At 38.4% G+C, this 20,391-nt stretch overlaps 1 protein-coding gene and 1 pseudogene across 3 annotated transcripts in view; one reads left to right on the forward strand and one right to left on the reverse strand.

Annotated features, from left to right (window-relative positions):
• POC1B (POC1 centriolar protein B) overlaps positions 1-20,391 on the forward strand; it is a 97,907-nt gene that overhangs the window by 73,561 nt on the left and 3,955 nt on the right. For all 3 annotated transcript variants that reach the window (XM_040491262.1, XM_040491260.1, XM_040491261.1), the window contains one exon: positions 19,212-19,430. In XM_040491262.1, the coding sequence (XP_040347196.1) occupies positions 19,212-19,430 (219 nt within the window). The remainder of the gene's footprint in view (positions 1-19,211; positions 19,431-20,391) is intronic.
• LOC121040651 (heterogeneous nuclear ribonucleoprotein A1-like) lies at positions 1,781-2,985 on the reverse strand (annotated as a pseudogene).

Raw genomic sequence — 20,391 nt, forward strand, 5'->3', positions numbered from 1 at the left:
AGCAGAGTGGCTAAATAAGGAATGTGTGTGTGTATGTGTGTGTGCGCACAAGCACACATATGTATGTGCAGACTAGAAAATTAGGATTGGGGACAGAAACTTTAATCAGAAATAACCTCCAAAACAGGGCTGATACTTGAGCAGATTCTTTAAGAATTTTTCCGATACAGGGAGCAAGGACAGAGCTCAGTTTCTACATAGACCAGAAGGCTTGAGAGGGGATGGTGAATTCAGAAAACTGTGGACATTACTGGTTGGCTGGATCGTGAATGACCTTGAATACCATTTGAAGCTTTTTGAATTCACCCTAAGAGTCTTTGGAGGACCAGTGAAGGATTTTAAGCAGGAGAGTGATGAGCAAATCTGAATTTCAGAATACTCTGAAAGTGTGTTAAGGGAGGGAGAAGAGGGAGGTGAGACTGGGGGCATAGAAAATTAGGGGGCAGTTGCAGTGGTAATCCAGATACAAAGTGAGGAGTTCTTGGTCTAGACCAGTAACATAGGGAATGAAGAAGAGGTGGCTGATCTTAAATTTGGAGCTGCTGGCTAAATAATGGCATGTTTACCAAGTTAGGAAATAGACATCGGTTGGGTATGGAGCATCCAGTCCAGATCTAGATTTGAGAATCTTTAATTGATTGATCAAGCCATAAGGTCGCACAGGGCAATCCCTAAACTTCACTCTGTAGTAAATACTGTAGTGATTATGATGAACAGATGACCAGCATTAATCTTACCCCATTCCTCAAGAGGGATCATTAGCAGACTGTTCTCTTTGAGAGATACTGGTTATCTGATACATACTGTGACTAAAATATGGAACAGATAAAACTGGTCATGTTTGACGGCTGTAAGTATTGGACCTGCTTTAGTGGTGGCACAGCTTCCTCTTTAAGAACTTCCTGCCTCTTCGTGTGTGTGCGTGTGGGAGTGCACGTCCGCACACAGATTATCCTGGTTGCTAACCACTCTTTTACACAGAGAATCTGGTTTATGTTCTCTTTGACTCATGGCACCTGTGAAAAGTATGTTTGAATTTTATGATAGTATTTGTTTTTTCCAGGAGGATATTAAGTCGTTTATTAATTGTGCATGATAATGGATAATACATAAATTTCAGTCCCATCTATACTTTTATCTGATACCATAATTCAATTTGGATATATTGCATAGGATGTGCCAACAATCATATTAATCACCAAATAAACTCTGTGACTTTCCTTGGGTGACCCTTTCACCATGAACTCCAGGTCACAACACATTAACTGTCAGTTCAACTACGCCAAAGTTTTTGGAGACTGTGGCTTCCATGTCCAGGCACATCGCAAATAAATCTCAAATGGAACCTGGTATCACTCTGAAGGAATTCTAACTTTACATTATTGAGGTAGTTTACCAAGGTGGCTTCCTAGTAAGCTAACTTTACACACCCCTTTTTAAAAAAGACACATTGACTCAGCACCATGATCAGACTATTGCATTTAGCAATTTGCAGCATGGGTGCAACAAAACAAAACAACACAAAACAACAAAAACACCCTACATTAAAACCCTTTCTTGGAATGCCTTATATTGTCCACATGACAGAAAGTAAAACAACCTGTATATAATTAATCACAAATAGTCTTCGACTTTTCTGCCCATACACGTAAGTATTGTCTAAAACATTTCTCTGTAGCTGCTAGGCCCTGCTACCACTGTGCTTGGCTGAGTTCATAAATCTCTTGTAACCAGTAGCTTCCCTGTCACTTTTCTGGCTTTCCTCTCCTGCTAAGCTTGATTTCCTGGCAGTAATTAAAACCTTCTGCCACTGCCATAGCTACTGCTGCTGCTGGAACCACCATAGCCACCTTGGTTTCGTGGTTTGGCAAAGTATTGGCCTCCACCACCATAGTGGCCAGAGCTTCTGCCTCCAAAATGTCCTCCTTTTCTGGGTCCAGAATTTAAAGATTGTTGTGGTTACCCAAATCACTGCAGCTCCTGCCACCCCTAAAATGACTTTCCATCATTATCAAATGCAGTCTAGCCATCCCCTCTGCCGCCATAACCACTACCACTTTGGTAGCCACCAAAGCCACCTGACCAATGGATATTTCCTCCATGACCAAAGTTTCATTCCCGCCAAAACCACCTTCGCGACCACCACCAAAGTTTCCTGAACCACTTTGCCATCTTTGGCTGGATGAAGCAGTAGCCATCTTTTGCTTAGATAGGGCTCCTCTTAGTTGTGGCCATTTACAGTGTGGTGTTTTTGAATGACAGTCTTGTCTACGGAGTCATGGTCATGAAAGGCTACAGAAGCAAAGTCCCTCTTGTTGCCACTGTCTCTGTCAGTCATGATGTCAGTCATTTCAACTTTTTCATACTGTTCAGAATAATCTCTTAGGTGATATTCTTCAATGTCTTCTCGAATGCCACCAACGATCTTTTTCACAATTAAGTGGACACCAAGTCTCTGAGAATCTTCTCTTGAGAGAGCGCTCTTTGGTTCCGCAATTCTTCCATCCACTTTGTGTGGCCTTGCATTTGTGGCTGCATCTACCACGGTGGCATATGTGACAAACCCAGAGCATCTGCAGTGCTTGGTGTTTGGATCTCTCATTACCACACAGTCCGTGAGTGTTCCCCATTGCTCAGAATGGCTCCTCAGACTCCCATCGGTTGTTTCAAAGTTCACATCTCCAATAAAGAGCTTCCACAGCTGTCGGGACTCTTGGAGACTCTGACTTAGGCATGATGGGACAGGAAGGGAGACCTTAATGCTTACTCAGCAGTGTCTAGGGGTAGAAAGTGAGTTTTGTCACAGTATTTGAAAGTTATTTCTTTCAATTACCATGGGAGAGGGGGAAATTAGTTAAAAAGTATGGTAATTAGTTAAAAAGAAAAAAAAAATCTTTGTCTATAAATGCAGTCATTATTTTTATTGTATTTGGCTTCTGGATTTCTTCCACCAGCAAAATAAGAAAGGGGGAAACACCCACATCTTTTGACACACAAAAATGTAACAAAGAAAAATATTGTATCTCTATCAAAGAGTACACTGTTATCATAGCATCTTATTTTCAGTTATTTATAATGAAATATCTGTTACTGATGGTCTACTCATAAGCTATTCTTCCTGGAGGTTTTATGCCATAATTTTCAACTACGTCCAGTTATATAATCTTCATCAAGGGGTTAAATATTTTAGATGAGATTCATACATTTAAATGTTTGATGTTAGATTGGCTTCCTGTATTAAAATCAGGAAACCATTTTTTATCCATTAAAATGAAGAGACCAAATTTTTAAATAGGTGTTGTATCTTTGCCTACTAAATTTCTTTTAAAAATATTGCATACATTTTTCAGGCAACTGCCTGACAACGGAAAACTTGTTTGTTTGTTTGTTTGTTTGTTTTCTTTTTAAAAAAATTTTTTTTCAACGTTTATTTATTTTTGGGACACAGAGAGACAGAGCATGAACGCGGGAGGGGCAGAGAGAGAGGGAGACACAGAATCGGAAACAGGCTCCAGGCTCCGAGCCATCAGCCCAGAGCCCGATGCGGGGCTCGAACTCACGGACCGCGAGATCGTGACCTGGCTGAAGTCGGACGCTTAACCAACTGCGCCACCCAGGCGCCCCTGTTTTCTTTTTTAAAATTACATCTGCAAATGTCTTAATATTTTATTTTGATTTGTCAAACAGTGATTTTAATTTTACATGTGCATGCAGCATATACTTACTCATTTACCATCAGATAGCATTTATTTACTATGGTTCATTCATTTATTTATTGAAATGCAACCAGCCCTTATATGGCTTATTATTTCATTTGAGAAACCAGACATATAAAGAGGAGTATAAAAGAGATCCTTGGAGTATAATGGATAGAGAAATATCTTTAATTCAACAAATTTTATTAATTTGTGTGACCCTTACACCTTATTCAGCAAAGTGTCACTGTGTAAAGAAAGGTAGCTATGGCTTCTGCCCTTCTAGAAGCTTGTAATTTAGATTGTATAAGATTTGGGACAGGACATAATAAGATAATACTGATGATGGTAGGTAAGTGAATACAAACTATATATTAAACTCTTCTATATTATTTATTTACTTATTTATTTATTTATTATTTAAATGTTTATTTCTGAGAGAGAGACAAGAGCGTGAGCACGTGAGGGGCAGAGAGAGAGAGAGGGAGGCACAGAACCCAAAGCAGTCTCTGGGCTCTCAGCCTGACATGGGCCTCAAACCCACAAACTGCGGGATCGTGACCTGAGCCGAAGTCGGACGCTTAACTAGCTGAGCCACCCAGGTGCCCCTGTATTAAACTCTTTACCTACATTTTCACAACAACCTTATGATGTAGTTCAATATTGTCTTCTTCATTTTATAAATGAGGAAACTAAGGCCTAGACAGGTCAAGTAATTTGTCCCATGTCATACAGTTAATACACAGAAGATACAGGGTTAACGGTCTGTGTGACTTGATGTCCCATTCACATGGCCACCATATTATAGCATAGAAAATTCCATGATGTTACAAATAGCAGAAATGCAAGGAAAAATTGTTAATTGTCTTAAGAAGTAAAATTGAATTTTTATAGAGATTTAAATGAGGGGCAAATTTCATCTATTTGGGGAAGATAAGGAAAGACTTCACTATTTAGCAGATGCAAATTAAAGTCAACTAATACAATGTACACTGTGTATACTGAATTCTCATAGAAAGCTTTCACTCTCTGTTTTTTGAAAGGTTTAATGAATGATAAATAGACAGAAGAGTGGTTCTCATACCCAGCTGTGAATATATATAACTGTTATAATCACAGTTATTGTTAATTGTACTATAATATTCACATTATGCTACATGATGAATAGAACAATAAATAAATAAATACAATATTTGCTCTCTAAAAGATGTTCTGTAAAGCTTGCCAGTTTTCTGAATTGTAGCTTTGTTAAATGATTGGATAAATTCTTGTCTTAAAATTGCCTCTTCGTAGCATTAAAAAAACAAATACAGTAAGGGAGCTAAAGTCTTATTCAAGTGAGCAAAGCATGATTTACTTTGTGTGTACAATTGAAAAGAATTATCTCATGACTTTTAACACACAGCTCACTTCTTTTGAATCTGGCACTTGAAGAGTTTTGAGGAACAGAGAATAGAGCCTGTGAGAAGGAAACGGCATCATTTATCTCTGAGAATAAGCCAGCTCAGGAAATAATTTTTCAAAAACATTTTCCAAATAATACCCCTGATTCTAGGATAGCTTTATGTTTCACAAAAATACTGAGGATGGTTATTTGAGGATATACTTTGACTTGTTGATCTGGTTGGCTTTCTGTGTACAGATCTTTCTCGACTTCCCAACACTGTTACATCCTGATAAACTGCATTTAATACACCTAACCTGCCAAACATCATAGCTCAGCCTTGCCTATCTTAATTGTGCTAACTCCACATTAGCCTGCGGTTGGGCAAAATAATCTAACACAAAGCCTATTTTATAATGAGTTGTTGAATATCTTATGTAAGTTATTGAATATTGTACTGAAAATGAAAAACAGAATGGTTGAAAGTGTATCAGGTGTTTACCGTTGACATTGTGTGACTGACTGGGAGCTGTGGCTCATTGCCCTTGCCCAGAATCACCAGTGAGCATCATACCCCATGTATGTTGATAGCCCAGGAAAAGATCAAAATTTAAAATTTGAATTGTGATTCTACTGAATGTGTATTGCTGGTACACCATCATAAATTTGAAAAATTGTAATTTGAAACATCATCGTAAATTGGGCACTATCTGAATAACTATTATGATACTAACATGGTAGTGATATATTTGTTTTTGAGGCACATATGTTAAGATTGAAATGATACAGAGAATACAGATTAACATGAAATTAATAAAACATTACATGGCATTTTTGGAATGTCATGTTTGTAGATAGGGTGGCTCCATGTCATTACGACCTTAATTCTCCTGAATAAATCTACAAATTCAAGGCAATTCTAATAAACCTCCCAGTAAGATTTTTTTTTTAAGATTTATTTATTTTTAAGAGAAAGCGCAAACTGGGAAGGGGTGGTAGAGGGTACAGAAGATCCAAGGCAGGCAGGCTCTGTGCTGACAGCAGTGAGCACAATGTGGGGCTCGAACTCAAAAACCGTGAAATTAAGACTTGAGCTGAAGTCGGATGCTCAATCAACGGAGCCTCCCAGGTGCACCACCACCCCCCCCCCCCCCGGTTTTTTTTTTTAACATTTATTTATTTTCCTCCCAGTAAGATTTTTAATGAAACCTAAAACGTTGGTTTTAAAGCTCATATGGAAGAGGAAGGGCCAAAAATAGCCAATTTTTGGAACAGGACAGTTTTGAAGAAATTTGAGGATTGGAGATGGACTGGTCACTAAATAGACTGTTCAGTAGATGCTGCTGGGACAACTGGCTAATTGGGAAAAAATATATGATTATTTTCTTACTTTTAGCCACAAACAAAATCAATACCAGAGGGGTTAAAGGCCTAAATGCAAAAAACAACACTCAGAACATCTAAAAGAAAACAGGAGAATATACTTATATATGCCTAGTGGGCAAGGATTCCTTAAACACAATACAAAATGCAAAAATTACAAAGGAAGATTTAGCAAATCTGACTACATTTAAAACAAAAACTTGGGGCGCCTGGGTGGCGCAGTCGGTCAAGCGTCCGACTTCAGCCAGGTCACGATCTTGCAGTCCGTGAGTTCGAGCCCCGCGTCGGGCTCTGGGCTGATGGCTCAGAGCCTGGAGCCTGTTTCCGATTCTGTGTCTCCCTCTCTCTCTGCCCCTCCCCCGTTCATGCTCTGTCTCTCTGTGTCCCAAAAATAAATAAACGTTGAAAAAAAAAATTAAAAAAAAAAAATAAAACAAAAACTTGTGTGAATAAAGACAATCCCATAAAATAGAAGTGAAGACAAACCACAGAGTAGGAGACATACATCTAAACAACAAAGTACTGGTATCCAGAATGTATAAAGAACTCTTAAATTAGGAAGAAGAGAGGTAGACCAATTAAAAAGTGGACAGAGGGTTTAAACAGACAATTTACAGAAGAATGATAATATACATATAAAATATACTCAAGTTACCAGTAATCATGGAAATGCACAGTGAAATGAAAACCATGGAATTCCATTTCCTGGCCATAATTTTGTTAAAATTTAAAATGTCTAACAATTAAATACTTATTTTGTAAAAAAGGGGAGATTGTCTTCTCATATGAGAATAAGTCTGGGTAATATTTCGGAAAATATGTGGTAAAACTATGACTTTTCCAGTCTAGAGAAATGGTTGCACCTGTATACAGGAGACATTTATAAGACTGCTCGTTGTAACCCTTAATGCGAGTAGAAAGAATGTATAAATTGTAGATTAGTCGATCAGCGGAATAGTATTTGACAGTGAAAGTGAACTAGACTTGGCTACATCACCATAGACAAATCAAAAACTGTTGATTTACAAAAAGTTCTAAAAGGATATAATACAGTAGCATTGCATTTTTTAAATGTGTAGTTCTAATACATGCAAAAGCTGTACTATTATTTAGGGATGTCTACAGATGTGGTAAAAAGTAAAGGGACATGAATTGGGATGATAGATAACATATTCAAGATGGTGTTCTCTTTTAAAAGGGAAAGGAAAGAAGATAGATCAGAAAAGGGTCTGCTTTCTTTCTTAAGGTTGCTTTAATATTCTCTATACATTTTTACTGAAAATTTTAAAGCATAGTTGGTACTCTTTAAAAAGACAGTTACTAGTTGGATAAAAGAGAAGGATTACTGATTCATCCAAAAATGTTAGTAATGGGGCACCCGTTAAGCATCTGACTCTTGATCTCAGCTTGGGACCTGATCTCAGGATTGTAAGTTCAAGCCCCACATTGGGCTCCATGCTGGGCATGGAGCCTACCTAAAAAAATGTTAGGATTGCAGTGAGGTTGCATTTCTTATTCACTCATGTTTTAATTTCTCTTGGTTGCTGTTGTGCACACAGAGAAGGGCAGTTTTCTAAAAGGTGAACAGATGGCTCTTTTGAGACATGTGGGTGAAACTAAACCAAATATGGCTTTCCACGTCAAACTTCCATTTTCTCCAAGATGTAATACTTGAATATAAAATATCTTTAAGAAACACATCATTGTATAATATAAGCTATTACCTGCCTCAAAATTTAGATACACGCACATGCACGCACCTTTTTTAAACAGAGTGAAGTGTCATAGTTTGCGTTTGCCTAATCATGTAAGAGGTAAATCGTATAAGGCCGTTTTTGTACAGATTTTATATATCCTCGTTGTATCCTGCAAGTTCGTGTATCCTTCAAAGTTAATAAGCTTCTCTAGAGATGAGAATGAAGATTAAAGACAAAGACAGACAGTTGATTTGTTGCCACAGCTGCCTTTTCCAAGGGGATTGAATTAAACATTCAGATGTTATAGTTGATAGCTGCATGGGGATGTGTTTTTCAAGTCTTCTGACAAAAACAAAATTTCCAATTTGGTTTGAAGAAGAAAAATCAAAACCCTCTGTAAAACCTTATCCCTGAAGCCTGAAGGCTCTTTCTTTGAAGAAAAGACATATGATTTCTCCCAAGGGACAAGCAGAAGTCTTTGTCAGCTCAGCCAATTTAGTTTGGGAGACACAAATTTCACATGACATTCTCTGATTTTATCCAAGAGATACTCTTAAGCCAGTAAGACTGGCACAGGTGGGTATGTTTTTACAAGGTTATACAATACGCTGTGCAGATGTACACAATAGAGGAGATGTGGTTACCTCCTTCAGGATTTCCTTCCTAGCAATTTTAGAAACTGCGAATGAATCTTGTGCTGTGGTCCTGTGACAATCCCACATGGGTGACTCTATAGCTCCTTTTTCTGTTTTCCTGATTGGTTTATCTACTCCTGTTAGCACAGGCTTCTGATCTGAAGGAGAGAGCTAAAGATAGAGCAACACTCTGAGTCACTTCTGAAAGACAGCCATTTTCTCTCTGTCAGGAATCTCAGATGAACGCAGTGACTATCTGAATCCTTTGTGCTGATGGTAAACTCAGTGTAAAGCCTCCTACTCTTTGGCCACCACTTCCTCCAGTCCTCCAATTTTGATAATTCATCAACTCTAAAAGGGTCTCCGATCCATTGAGCCTCCTGCCTTGTCACTGCCCACCTCCTGTGTCTGCGTCCCTCTCCTTTTCCTCAGGTTCTGTAGTCCATTATTACGGCCATGCTCTTGTCCCTTCCTCCCTCTCTTGTACTCACCCAGAAATTTTCAACCTGGTTAAATCTATTTCTTTGCCTACTCTGCCCCAACACCCAAGCAACTGATTTTGACTAGACAGTCATGCTGACTGATTGCACCTTAAGTGTATTTACACAAAGTTCCAGGGCACTCAGCACTGCCTAGCCAACTCATTCACTGAGTAGCTATCACCTCACGGCCCTGTGACATCAGTGCTCTCCTTCTGCTACTAGATCTTTTCCATCATCTTTAAAAAGGAAAACTTCATCTGACCCCTCTTCCTTCTCCAGCTCCTGTCTCGTTGCTCTGTTCCCCTTTAAAGCAGAGCTCCCCAAAAGAGTTGCCTATATTCAATCTTTATTTCGTCATTTTCCACTCTTCTGAATCCACCTCAATTAGATTTTTGGCCCCACCATTCTGCTTGTGTCACGGCCCCAGTGATCCATCTATCTCAGGCTTTCTACATGACTTGGTCCTGGTGACCCCTCCTTCTCCTTGAAAGTCTTCCATCACTTGGATCACCACCCTTCCCATGTCATGAGCCACTAGTCACCTTTCCTGCTCCTTCTCTTCCTGCCTTTTGAAGTCTTTGCAACTCTTCTCTTGTTTGACTCCCCCACCCAAGTGATCATAGGCCCATGGCTATAATATTTATATGCTGAGCACCCCAACTTCAAGGAGACAGAAGCTCCTGTACTTGGGACTTTTCCCAGACCTTGCTCTGTGTATCTCTTCATCTGGCTGTTCATTTATAAAAACTGGTAAATAGATACCACTTATCACTCTCCACAACTTCTCCACAGAAATCTAGAATCCTATACTTCCAGTGGCATTCATGACTATTCCCTTTGGAAGTGTCTCAAACTTGAGATGCTTAAAATTTATTTTCTACCTCTCCTAAAAAAAAAAAAAAATACATCATCAATGAAGCTATATTGTAAGATAGCACGTTACCCAGCCTTCTCTTCATAGCCCGGGTGATTACCTGACATTACGTCACATATCTGTATATTTATTTTCTTGTTTCACCCACTTGATTATAACCCCATGTTGAGGGGATCTCATTTATTCATTCCTTATAGTAGGCAGCATAATGATCCTTTAAAGATGTCCATGTTTCTATTCCCAGAATATGTGAATGTGTTTTCTTACATGGCAAAAGAGACTTTGCAAACGTGATGACGTTAAGAATCTTGAGTTGGAGAGATTATCCTGGATTATTCGGGTGGGCCCAATATAATCACTGGGTTGCCTGTAAGGGGAGGAAGGAGGCATGAAAATTAGAGGAGATATGGTAATGGAAGCAGAGATTAATGTAATACAGTCAGGAGCCATGGAAAGCAGTAGTCTCTAGAAGCCGGAAAAGGCAAGGGACAGACTCTCTCAAGGGTCTCCACAAGGAACACAGCTCTCCTGGCACCTCTGCAAAACCTATCTTGGACTTCTGACCTCCAGAACTTTAAGATAATAAATCTGTGTTGTTTTAAGCAACTAAACTTGTAATTTGTCACAGCAGCAGTAGGACACTAATGCACTTATGTATCCCTGGCATTTAGAATTTCTCTGATGTGTAGGTGCTAAATAAAATAATGCTGTTTGAATGAGTGTTATATCTTCATTATTTTAGGTTGCATATAGAGATTATTGAAGTTTCACGTTTGTATTCTAAATGTTATTGAAAGTAAATAATCCATTCTTTATTTGAAAAATAATAGTTACCTTTATTTTTGTCCAGCAAAAGATTTTTTTGTTATCGTAGTCTGTTTCAGTCAGGCATTTTATAACTGTGTGTGTGTGTGTGCGAGTGTGCAGTGATTTAAAAATTTCAGAATATCCTTCGGCTCAGGTCCTGATCTCGCGGTTTGTGAGCTTGAGCCCTGCGTCAGACTCTGTGCTGACAGCTTGGAGCCTGGAGCCTGCTTCGGATTCTGTGTCTTCGTCTCTCTCTCTGCCCCTCCTCTGCTCATGCTCTGTCTCTAAATAAATAAATAAATAAATAAATAAATAAATAAATAAATATTAAAAATTTCAGAATATCCAGAATGGAAGGGACTTTGAAGGGCATTCAGTAGAATTTCCTGACCTGATGCTTGTATATTTTTCATAATATCCCTAACAAATGACCATCACAAGTCTATTTTAGCATTTTCAATGATGGGAAACTCACATTAGCTCACATCAAGACCACTTTGGATAGACTTTTCTGACTTTTGTCTGTTTTATTCTGTAGTTACAGAATTAAACCAAGACTAAAATCATTAGTTATAAGCCAACACTGACTTATTTTAACCCATTTATTATATATCTGAAGGCCAAGTCATTGGTTATCTTTACATGTGACATGCCTACTTTTGCATTCCTATTTGTCAGAAAGTCTTTATGCTAGGCCATTAGAAACCATCAAGTATGCTGGAGGGGGGTGGTGGGTAAAAATCAAGAAGTGATTTGCAGATTTGCAGTTAAGTGATAAATGCTTGCATTGCTCCCTTATTGTGCCTCTGAAGAGGCATTTCAGACAGTAATTTTTAGTAGAGAATGGCATTAGCTTAACTTTGGGTTTTTGCGTCTCTCCAAATACTGTCACATTATCAATATTCATATTTTGTTCATGGTTCAACCGATATAGGACAGTGAATTCAGTGAATCGCAGTCAAAGTTCCACAACAGCTGAGCCCTATCAGTGTCTCATGCACTGTACTAGACACCTGAGAAAAAAAGATAAAGTTATGGCCACTGAACTCAAGAGACTACCTCTCATAAACTAGTTGGGAATATAGACATACGAACACAAATATAACAAGAAATGACAGTGCTCTACTGATGGCAAGAATGATGACTTATGAGAGTGAAGTTACACCCGTGATTAGTTCTGACTTGCTCACCCAGACAGAGTGAGTGAGAAGAGGAGGAAGGGTAGGAGGAGGAGGAGGGAGGGGAGGGGAGGGGAGGGGAGGGGAGGAGAGGGGAGGAGAGGAGAGGAGAGGAGAGGAGAGGAGAGGAGAGGAGAGGAGAGGAGAGGAGAGGAAGGGAATGAAATGAATATAATACATGAGCTCCCAGGTGTAATGGAGCACCACAGTATCTTGAATGTTCCATTGTTCATTATATAAATAGTAATAGTTTAGATGTGGGGCCCTTGATTACATTGTTGCATGGTTAATTTCCTGATAAAAATTTGCTTACAAATGCCACAATTTTCAATTTCTATTAATGTATTAAAAATTCATTCTGTAAGTGACGAGTGAAAAATTGTGCATTAATTTTTCCATGACATCTACACAACCTGCTAAGAGCCCTTTGACCCCAGAATATCAGAGCTTTTGTATATAGATCTCCAGCCCATCAAAGCTGTTTGCATTAGTCAACTCTGTACCTCTTGTTTTATTTTGTATGTTCCGATGGGGAGTCGAGCCTTTTAACGTGTAGAAATAAGGGTTTCTCAGCCACTCAGATTTATTCATGCAGTTGGTGAGGCTGCATTTTCCATCTTTGAGATGGCAACCATGGGCCTATCCAAGGATAGGGGTGGTGATTGTCCTGCCATCCTTTTGGAGGGAGCGGTTCCTTGGAGAACTGTAAGCTCCATGAAGGAAGGTGCCACATCTCCCTTGCTCTTTGCTGTGGCTTTAATGCCTACCATTGGAGGCCTTCGTTTGCTGACTCAGCCAGTGAAAGAGCTCTTCTTACCTCCCTGTACTTCACGTGTCAGCAATAAAAGAGATAAGGGAACATAGTGTGATTTCTTCCTTTTATGAAGTGCCAAAGCATTTGCTCTTTTCTGCAGTCTTCTAGTCATTTGTCTGCCCGTGTTTCTTGTTTATTCTGCAGTGCAAGTGATGTGCCAGGCACTGCAAGCGTTCTGGGCCTTGCTCTGTCTTCATTCTCTCACCACAAGAGAGAATTCTTGAGAGCAGAATTCTTACACACTTCTCTTGCACCATGCTTACATTTATTTTTTTTTTTTCAATTAAAAAAAAATGTAGGTCCACATTAGTTAACATATAGTGTAATATTGTTTTCATGAATAGAACTTAGTGATTCATCACTTAGTTACAACACCCAGTGCTCATCCCAACAAGTGCCCTCCTTCATGCCCATCACCCATTTAGCCCATCCCCCACCCAACACCCCTCCAGAAACCCTCAGTTTGTGGATATTTAAGAGTTTCTTATGGTTTGTCTCCCTCTCTCTTTATCTTATTTTTCTTTCCTTTACCCTATGTTCATCTGTTTTGTGTCTTAAATTCCACACATGGGTGAAATCATATGCTACTTATCTTTCTCTGACTTACTTTGCTTAGCATGATATATTCTGACTCCATCCGTGTTGTTGCAAATGGCAAGATTTCATTCATTTTGGTTGGCGACATAAAATTTAACATTGGTAAATGCTTAGTATGATGTTGGTGCTTAGGAAGCATTTATCCAGGAAATGAATGCTAGCAGCTTTGAGGTAGGGGAGGGCCTGATTCACTAAGAGCAGTAGGGACCAAAGCCTCACTTGCTTGACTTTGGATGGCCCAGAATCTTAAACATATTTTTGCCTTTCTCATTTTTTAAATTTTTTTATTTTATGAATGAGTGTGTTAAAACTTCCCCAAGCTGTGCATCTCTCTCTCCCTGTACAAATAAGACGCAAAGTTGGGGTTGGTTCATGGGAAAGAATCTGCTAATTTCTAGGCTCCAGTACCTCTGAGAGACAGCTACATCAGGTGGCTAATGTAGAATGTAGATCAAGTTCTTCCCCTCTCTCTGCCCATACCCTTTTCTGTGTTTTATTCATCTCCACATGTCATATCATAGTAATCTATTTGATGCTGGTCCCAACAAGAAAAGCATTGCTAAGACTGCATTGAGATCTTTTACTCCCTAGACGGTCTAGGGTCTTAAAATCTTTCCTTTGTCCACTTCCGGTTACCCGTTCTTCACTAACCACTCTGACTGCAAAGCCCCAGAATTCAATGACTGGTTTCTTAATTAGGTTGAGGCCTTTTCCCATGAATGGCTGGAACTGTTGCCATAGCATCACTAGTGATATTTGCATGTACTTATGTAGGTGTGATGTGACCCATGTGAAAAAGACTGCCTTGGTCATATGGAGTGTTTGGTTTCCATCTTTGAGAACAGTAATAAAATCTGCATACAAATGCGTAACATATTCAAAAGGATTCAAGTTCCTGCCCAGTCGAGGGGATGCAATGGTAAGGGAGTGGGCATAGCACAGTCTAGTGAGGGAGAAAGACAGTAAACTGGGAACAAATATGTAGACACCAACTCTGATCAGTTATGGAGGAAAACATGAGGATGCCATGTTGGAGAATGGAAGGTCCAGTTTCAGGAAGGTGGTCAGGGAAGACCTTCTGAAGTGACAATTAAGCCGACATTTAGAGATCAAAAAGAATTCAGTTCTGCTGGAAGGGCAGAGAAGGCATTGCAGGCAGAGCAGAAGCAATGTTAAAAAAAAAAAAAAAAAAAAAAAAAAAGTCTGTTCTTTGAGGAGGAATTATTTTGGGATGAGGATCATTGCGTTGTACATGGCCATCCACACATTGTTCCCGATCGGTGAGATGACTGCCCAGGATCTGGAATGCAGGCCGTGATTGTGAGGCAGGGCTTCTCAGCAAATCCTTTTTATATTTCATACTCATCTTTACGGGGCTTTCATTTCCATTATTGCCACCAGCCACTAGCTGGGGACCCAGGTAAAGAAATTCTGTATGTTTCTTTCCCACTTCCCTTAGCTCAGAGCATGAATGAGTGGGTCATAGTTGCTTCTGGCTAATCAGTAACATTAAAAATTCTTTGTGTTAACTTGTTCTTCCATGGTCTGTGATTGCTAGGAATTTTGCTTCTGGACATTTTAATGACAATTTTAGCTTTACTTCCCCACGTGGAATGAATAATTCAAAGGGTTAGTAATGGGATTGTTTTGGGGTGTGGATTTTAATGAGTGCTTCATATCCTAAAATAATACCACTCAGGTATTTTAGGTTCACACTTTAACATTGTCAGGCACATCACAAAGGGGGAAAATAGGGGTACAGAGCAAAACTGCTCAGCGACCAGGATGGTTTTTTGAAGATAAATATAACCTGCTAGACAATAAAACAAAAATATAAGTTTATAAATTTCAGAGGGTGAAAAGTAGAAAAGATGTGTTACCAAATGACTGAAGGGCTCAAGCTTCAGGAGAGCCAAGTCTTGGGTCATGCTACCCACTGCTAGGTTCTCACTGCCTAGAATGGTGCCTAGCACAGAGCAGGGCCCCGGGACTATTCGTTGAGTGAACAAACAGAGAGACCCTGAGCCAGATACACTTAGCTAGGTAGGAGTACAAAGATGCATTTTATACATACTTTTAAAATACACTTGAATTGTGAATGGTGGATTTTGAGTTTTTTATTATTTTCAACAAATGGTGAATTTGTAAGATTGTGACAGAGGAAACTTGAAAGTTTTCGTATTCCTAAAAAAATGGTTGGAAGGATCATGGAGATTTATGATTGGTTACGTCTCATACATCTTTCCTACGTGTATGTATGGCCTTGGGCAAGTTACTCAATCTCTCTGTATCTCTGTTTCTTCATTTGTAAAATGGGAATATTAGTAGAACCGACTTGATGGGATTATTGTGAGAATTAAATCAGTTCATGTGTGTAAAGTACTTGAAACAGTACCAAGTATGAAACAAGCCCTGTTGTCACCATCATCATCATCATCATTAAGGTAACATGTTTGAGGTGACCTCTCTCAGGAACTCTCATGTGATAACCAGAAATGTAAAATTGATTAAAAACTTTAAAATTTTTTCTGTGATATGTATTTGGATTTTTGTTTGTTTTTCACAATAGCTTTAACATGATATATTTCACATACTATAAAATTCACCCTATTAAAGTGTATGATTCAATGGTTTTTAGTATATTCACAAAGTTGTGTAACCATCACCAGTATCTAATTTTAGAACTATTTTACCACTCCAGAAATAATCTTAGAACATTTTATTTCCTTCCTCCCTTCCTTCCTCCCTTCCTTCCTTCCTTCCTTCCTCCTTCCCTCCCTCCCTCCCTCCCTCCCTCCCTCCCTCCCTTCCTCTCTCTCTCTCTCTCTCTCTCTCTCTCTTTCTCTCTCTCTTTTTGGCTCCATACCCAACATGGGGCTTAAACTCACAACCTTGAGATCAAGAGTCCCATGCTTTACAGACCGAGCCAGCCAGGTGACTGAGAATTTTAGATCATGTTCATCACCCTCATACCCACTACCAGTATCTCCCCCTTCTTCTCTCCTCCTAGCTCCTGGCAACCACTAATCTCAGTCTGTCTTCATACATTTATCTATTCTGACCATTTCACGTACATGAAATCATACAAAGCATGGCCTTTGTATATAGCTTCTTTAACTTAGCTTAATGTTTTCAAGGCTCATTCACATTGTAGCATATATTAGTACTCCTTTCCTTTTTGGGTAAATAACATTCATTGTATGGTTATACCACATTTTGTTTATCCATTCATTATCACAGCATTTGGATGCATATGAATTGTTTCCATTTTCTGGGCTATTATGAATAATGCCTCCATGACATTCATGAGCAAGTTTCGTTTATCTTCGGTATATACCAAGGAATGGAATTGCTAGGTCTTTTTGTAATTCTTTAACATTTCAAGGAACTACCCAAACTATTTTCCAAAGTGGTTGTACCTTTATACAGTTGCACTAGTGAATAAATTGAGGGTTCCAATTTCTCTACATCTTCACCAACATTTCTTAGATTCTGTCTTTTTTGTTTTAGTCATCCTAGTGGGTGTGAAGTGGTATCTCATTGTGGCTTTGATTTGCATTTATTTCCCTGATGGCTAATGATGTTGAGCATCTTTTTATGAACTTGCCATTTGTGTATCTTTGGAGAAACATCTATTCAGATACTTTGACCATATTTTGAGGTATTTTTCTTTTTATATGTGATTTGTAAGTGTTCATATGTTCTTTATATGTTCATCAACAAGTCTCTTATCAAATATATGATTTCAAATATTTTCTTCCATTCTGTGGAGTTTTTTTTTCAGTTTCTTGATCATATCTTTTGAAGTACAAAAGTGTTTCATTTTGATAAAGTCCAATTTATTTAGTCAGTTATTTGTACTTTTGGTGTTGTGTCTAAATAGCCTCTGTCTATCCAAGGTCAGGAAAATTTATTTGTATGTTTTCTTCTCAGAGTTTTATAGTTTTAGTTCTTATATTTAAGTCTATGATCCATATTGAGGTAATTTTGTATATGGTGTGAGGTAAGGGTCCAAATCCATTCTTTTGAACTTAGACATCTACTTTTTCCAGCATCATTTGTGAAAAGCACTATTCTTTCACCATTAAATTGTCTTGGCAACCTTGTTAAAAAAAAAAAAAAAAAAACAATTGACCATAGGTGGAAGGACTATTTCTGGACTCTCAGTTCTATTCCGTTGATCTATATGTTTGTCTTTATGACTACTGTAGTTTTGTAGTAAATTTTTAAATTGGGAAGTGTGAGTCCTCTAACTTTATTCTTCAATATTATTTTGGCTATTCTGGGTTCCTTGCATTCCTTATGAATTTTAGATCAGCTTGTCAATTTCTGTAAACCAGGCAGCTAAGATTTTGATAGGAATTGTATTGAATCTGTACATATCAATTTGGGGAGTATTGCCATCTTAACAGTATTAAGTGTTCTGGTTGGTCTATGAACGTGTCACAGGTGTGGATGCCTTTCCATTTATTTATATCCTTAATTTCTTTCGGTGATGTTTGCAGTTTTCAATGTATCAGTCTTATACTTCTTTTATTAAATTTATCCTAAGTATTTTATTCTTTTTGGTGCTATTGTAAATGGAGCTTTTTTTTTTTTTTTTTTAATTTTATTTTCAGGTTGTTCATTACCAATTGTTTGGAGCGTTTTTATGTTTTTTGTTTTGCTGTGGTAAAATATACACAACATAAAATTTACCCTTTTAATCATTTTTAAGTGCACAGTTTACTGGCAATAAGTATTCACAGTGTTGTGTAATCATCACCACTATCTATTTTGAAAACTTTTTCACCATTCCAAATAGAAACTCTGGACCCTTCAAACAATAACTCCACCCTCCCCGTCCCTCCTGCCCATAGTAACCTTTACTATTTCTCTATGAATTTGCCTATTTTACATACCTCATATTAGTAGACTCATACACTATTTTCCTTTGTGTTTGGCTTATTTCACTTAGCATAGTATTTTTAGGGTTCATCCTGTTGTAGCATGTATCAGAATTCCAGTCATTTTTGTGGCTAAATAATGTTCTATTGTATGTGTATACCACATTTTGTTTATATGTTTACCTGCTAATGGATACTCCTGTTGTTTCCACCTTTCGGCTATTGTGAATAAAGCTGCTATGAACAATGGTGTAAAAGTATCTAAGTCTCTGCTCTCAGTTCTTTTGGATTTATCCTTAGGAGTGGAATTGTTAGATCATATGGTAATTCTATGTTTAACTTTTTGTGGAACAGCCAAACTGTTTCCTACGGCAGCTGCACCATTTTATATTCCCACCAGCAATTGCATTAGCGTTCTGATTTCTCCACATCCTCACCAATACTTGTTATTTTCGATTTTTGTAAAAATAATAGTCATCTTGATATGGTATTTGTTTTTAATTAAGAATTGGACTGCATCTAACAGTCTTTTTAGTGGTAGAATGCCTCATCTTTCAGACAGATACATACAAAGTGTATTTCATTAAAATACCAAGGGAAATAATAAATTTTCTCTATTCATTGTTAGCTTTATTTTCTCCCTGCAATAGTAATTTCTATAATACTGTAATTGAGGGTAAATAATTAAATGAAAGCTGGGTATTTAGAAGAGGAATGTTGAAAACTCCTTTTAAGCCTTGGAAAATATAACTCTTCCTATCTTTTCTATGATGTCAAAGACAACAGATACCACTGTTAGAACCTTAGCAGACAAAGGTGAAGAGATCAACAGTTATTTCTTGAACCCTTCTTTATTGTCATCGGAATGTTCACCAACAACCTCGAAAAAGAAAACAGAAGACACGAGTGACTTCCCTTCTGAGAGCCAGAGAAGCATACCACTCGCCGTGACTGATGCTTTAGAGCACATCATGGAACAACTCAGTGTTTTGACACAGGTGGGTTAGCGTGCTTTACGTGTACTTCAGGGTGAGTTAAAATAATCCTGGTTGCGGTAGTTTGCAGAACTTGCAGAGCAGGGGGAAGTTCTTTTTTCTCAGAAAGGCAAGCTCAGGGTGGCCATTGATATAGCAAGGCATGCTCTGCTGGGCTGCTCTAGTAAGATCTTACAGAGGGCACGCGTGTGTGTGTGCCCGTGCATGTGCGCATGCACGCACATACACACACATGCTCGCGTGTGTGCACGCGCGCGCGCACACACACACACACACACACACACACACACACACACACCTGCCACGGCACTTTATCTGGCTTCTGGGGGTCAGAGGGCACGGTGGAGACTATAAAGAATGGCACTGGTACTCCATGCAGTAAATGTATTTGATTCTGCTCAATAACATTTTACTCTAAGATTTTTGATGTAGTATGTTCAGATTAGGACATTATCAAAGAAATATTTAGGGCTATTGAAAAAATGGTGAACAGTTTTTGGTTAGAATGAAATTTTGACAGTTTATAGTTCTTCCCTTAGAGTTCTTCCCTTCCCCTTTAGAGGCAAGGAGCAGATATTCTCACTGTCCAAGATGTAACTTTCCTCATTTCAAAGCTTTTTACATTGATGCTGTGTTCTTCTGGAGGTGAGAGTTTTTATAGTTTTTGCATTCTTGTTTTAGAATTTTAACTTGTCCGTTGATGACATTTTACATTTGCAAAGAAGGTATACTATGGATCTTTATGTACCAAAGGTCTTCCAACTCTCGGTCAGGAGATAATAGATGTCACTTAAGAGAAGTTGTGTGTTGAAATGGATACATCAAACATTTCTCCTCCAGTTCTGCTGATTGTTTCCTTTGAAGAAGTCTTATTGTTCCTGCAATACGTAGAATAAGCAGACCTTGTTATAAGTTATACAGAAAGAGAGGCTATAATGTGAACTGGAGAGATGTCGATTACTTT

Source organism: Herpailurus yagouaroundi, unplaced genomic scaffold, assembly GCF_014898765.1.
Source record: "Herpailurus yagouaroundi ecotype Mexico unplaced genomic scaffold, PumYag 182, whole genome shotgun sequence".
Taxonomy (NCBI): domain Eukaryota; kingdom Metazoa; phylum Chordata; class Mammalia; order Carnivora; family Felidae; genus Herpailurus; species Herpailurus yagouaroundi.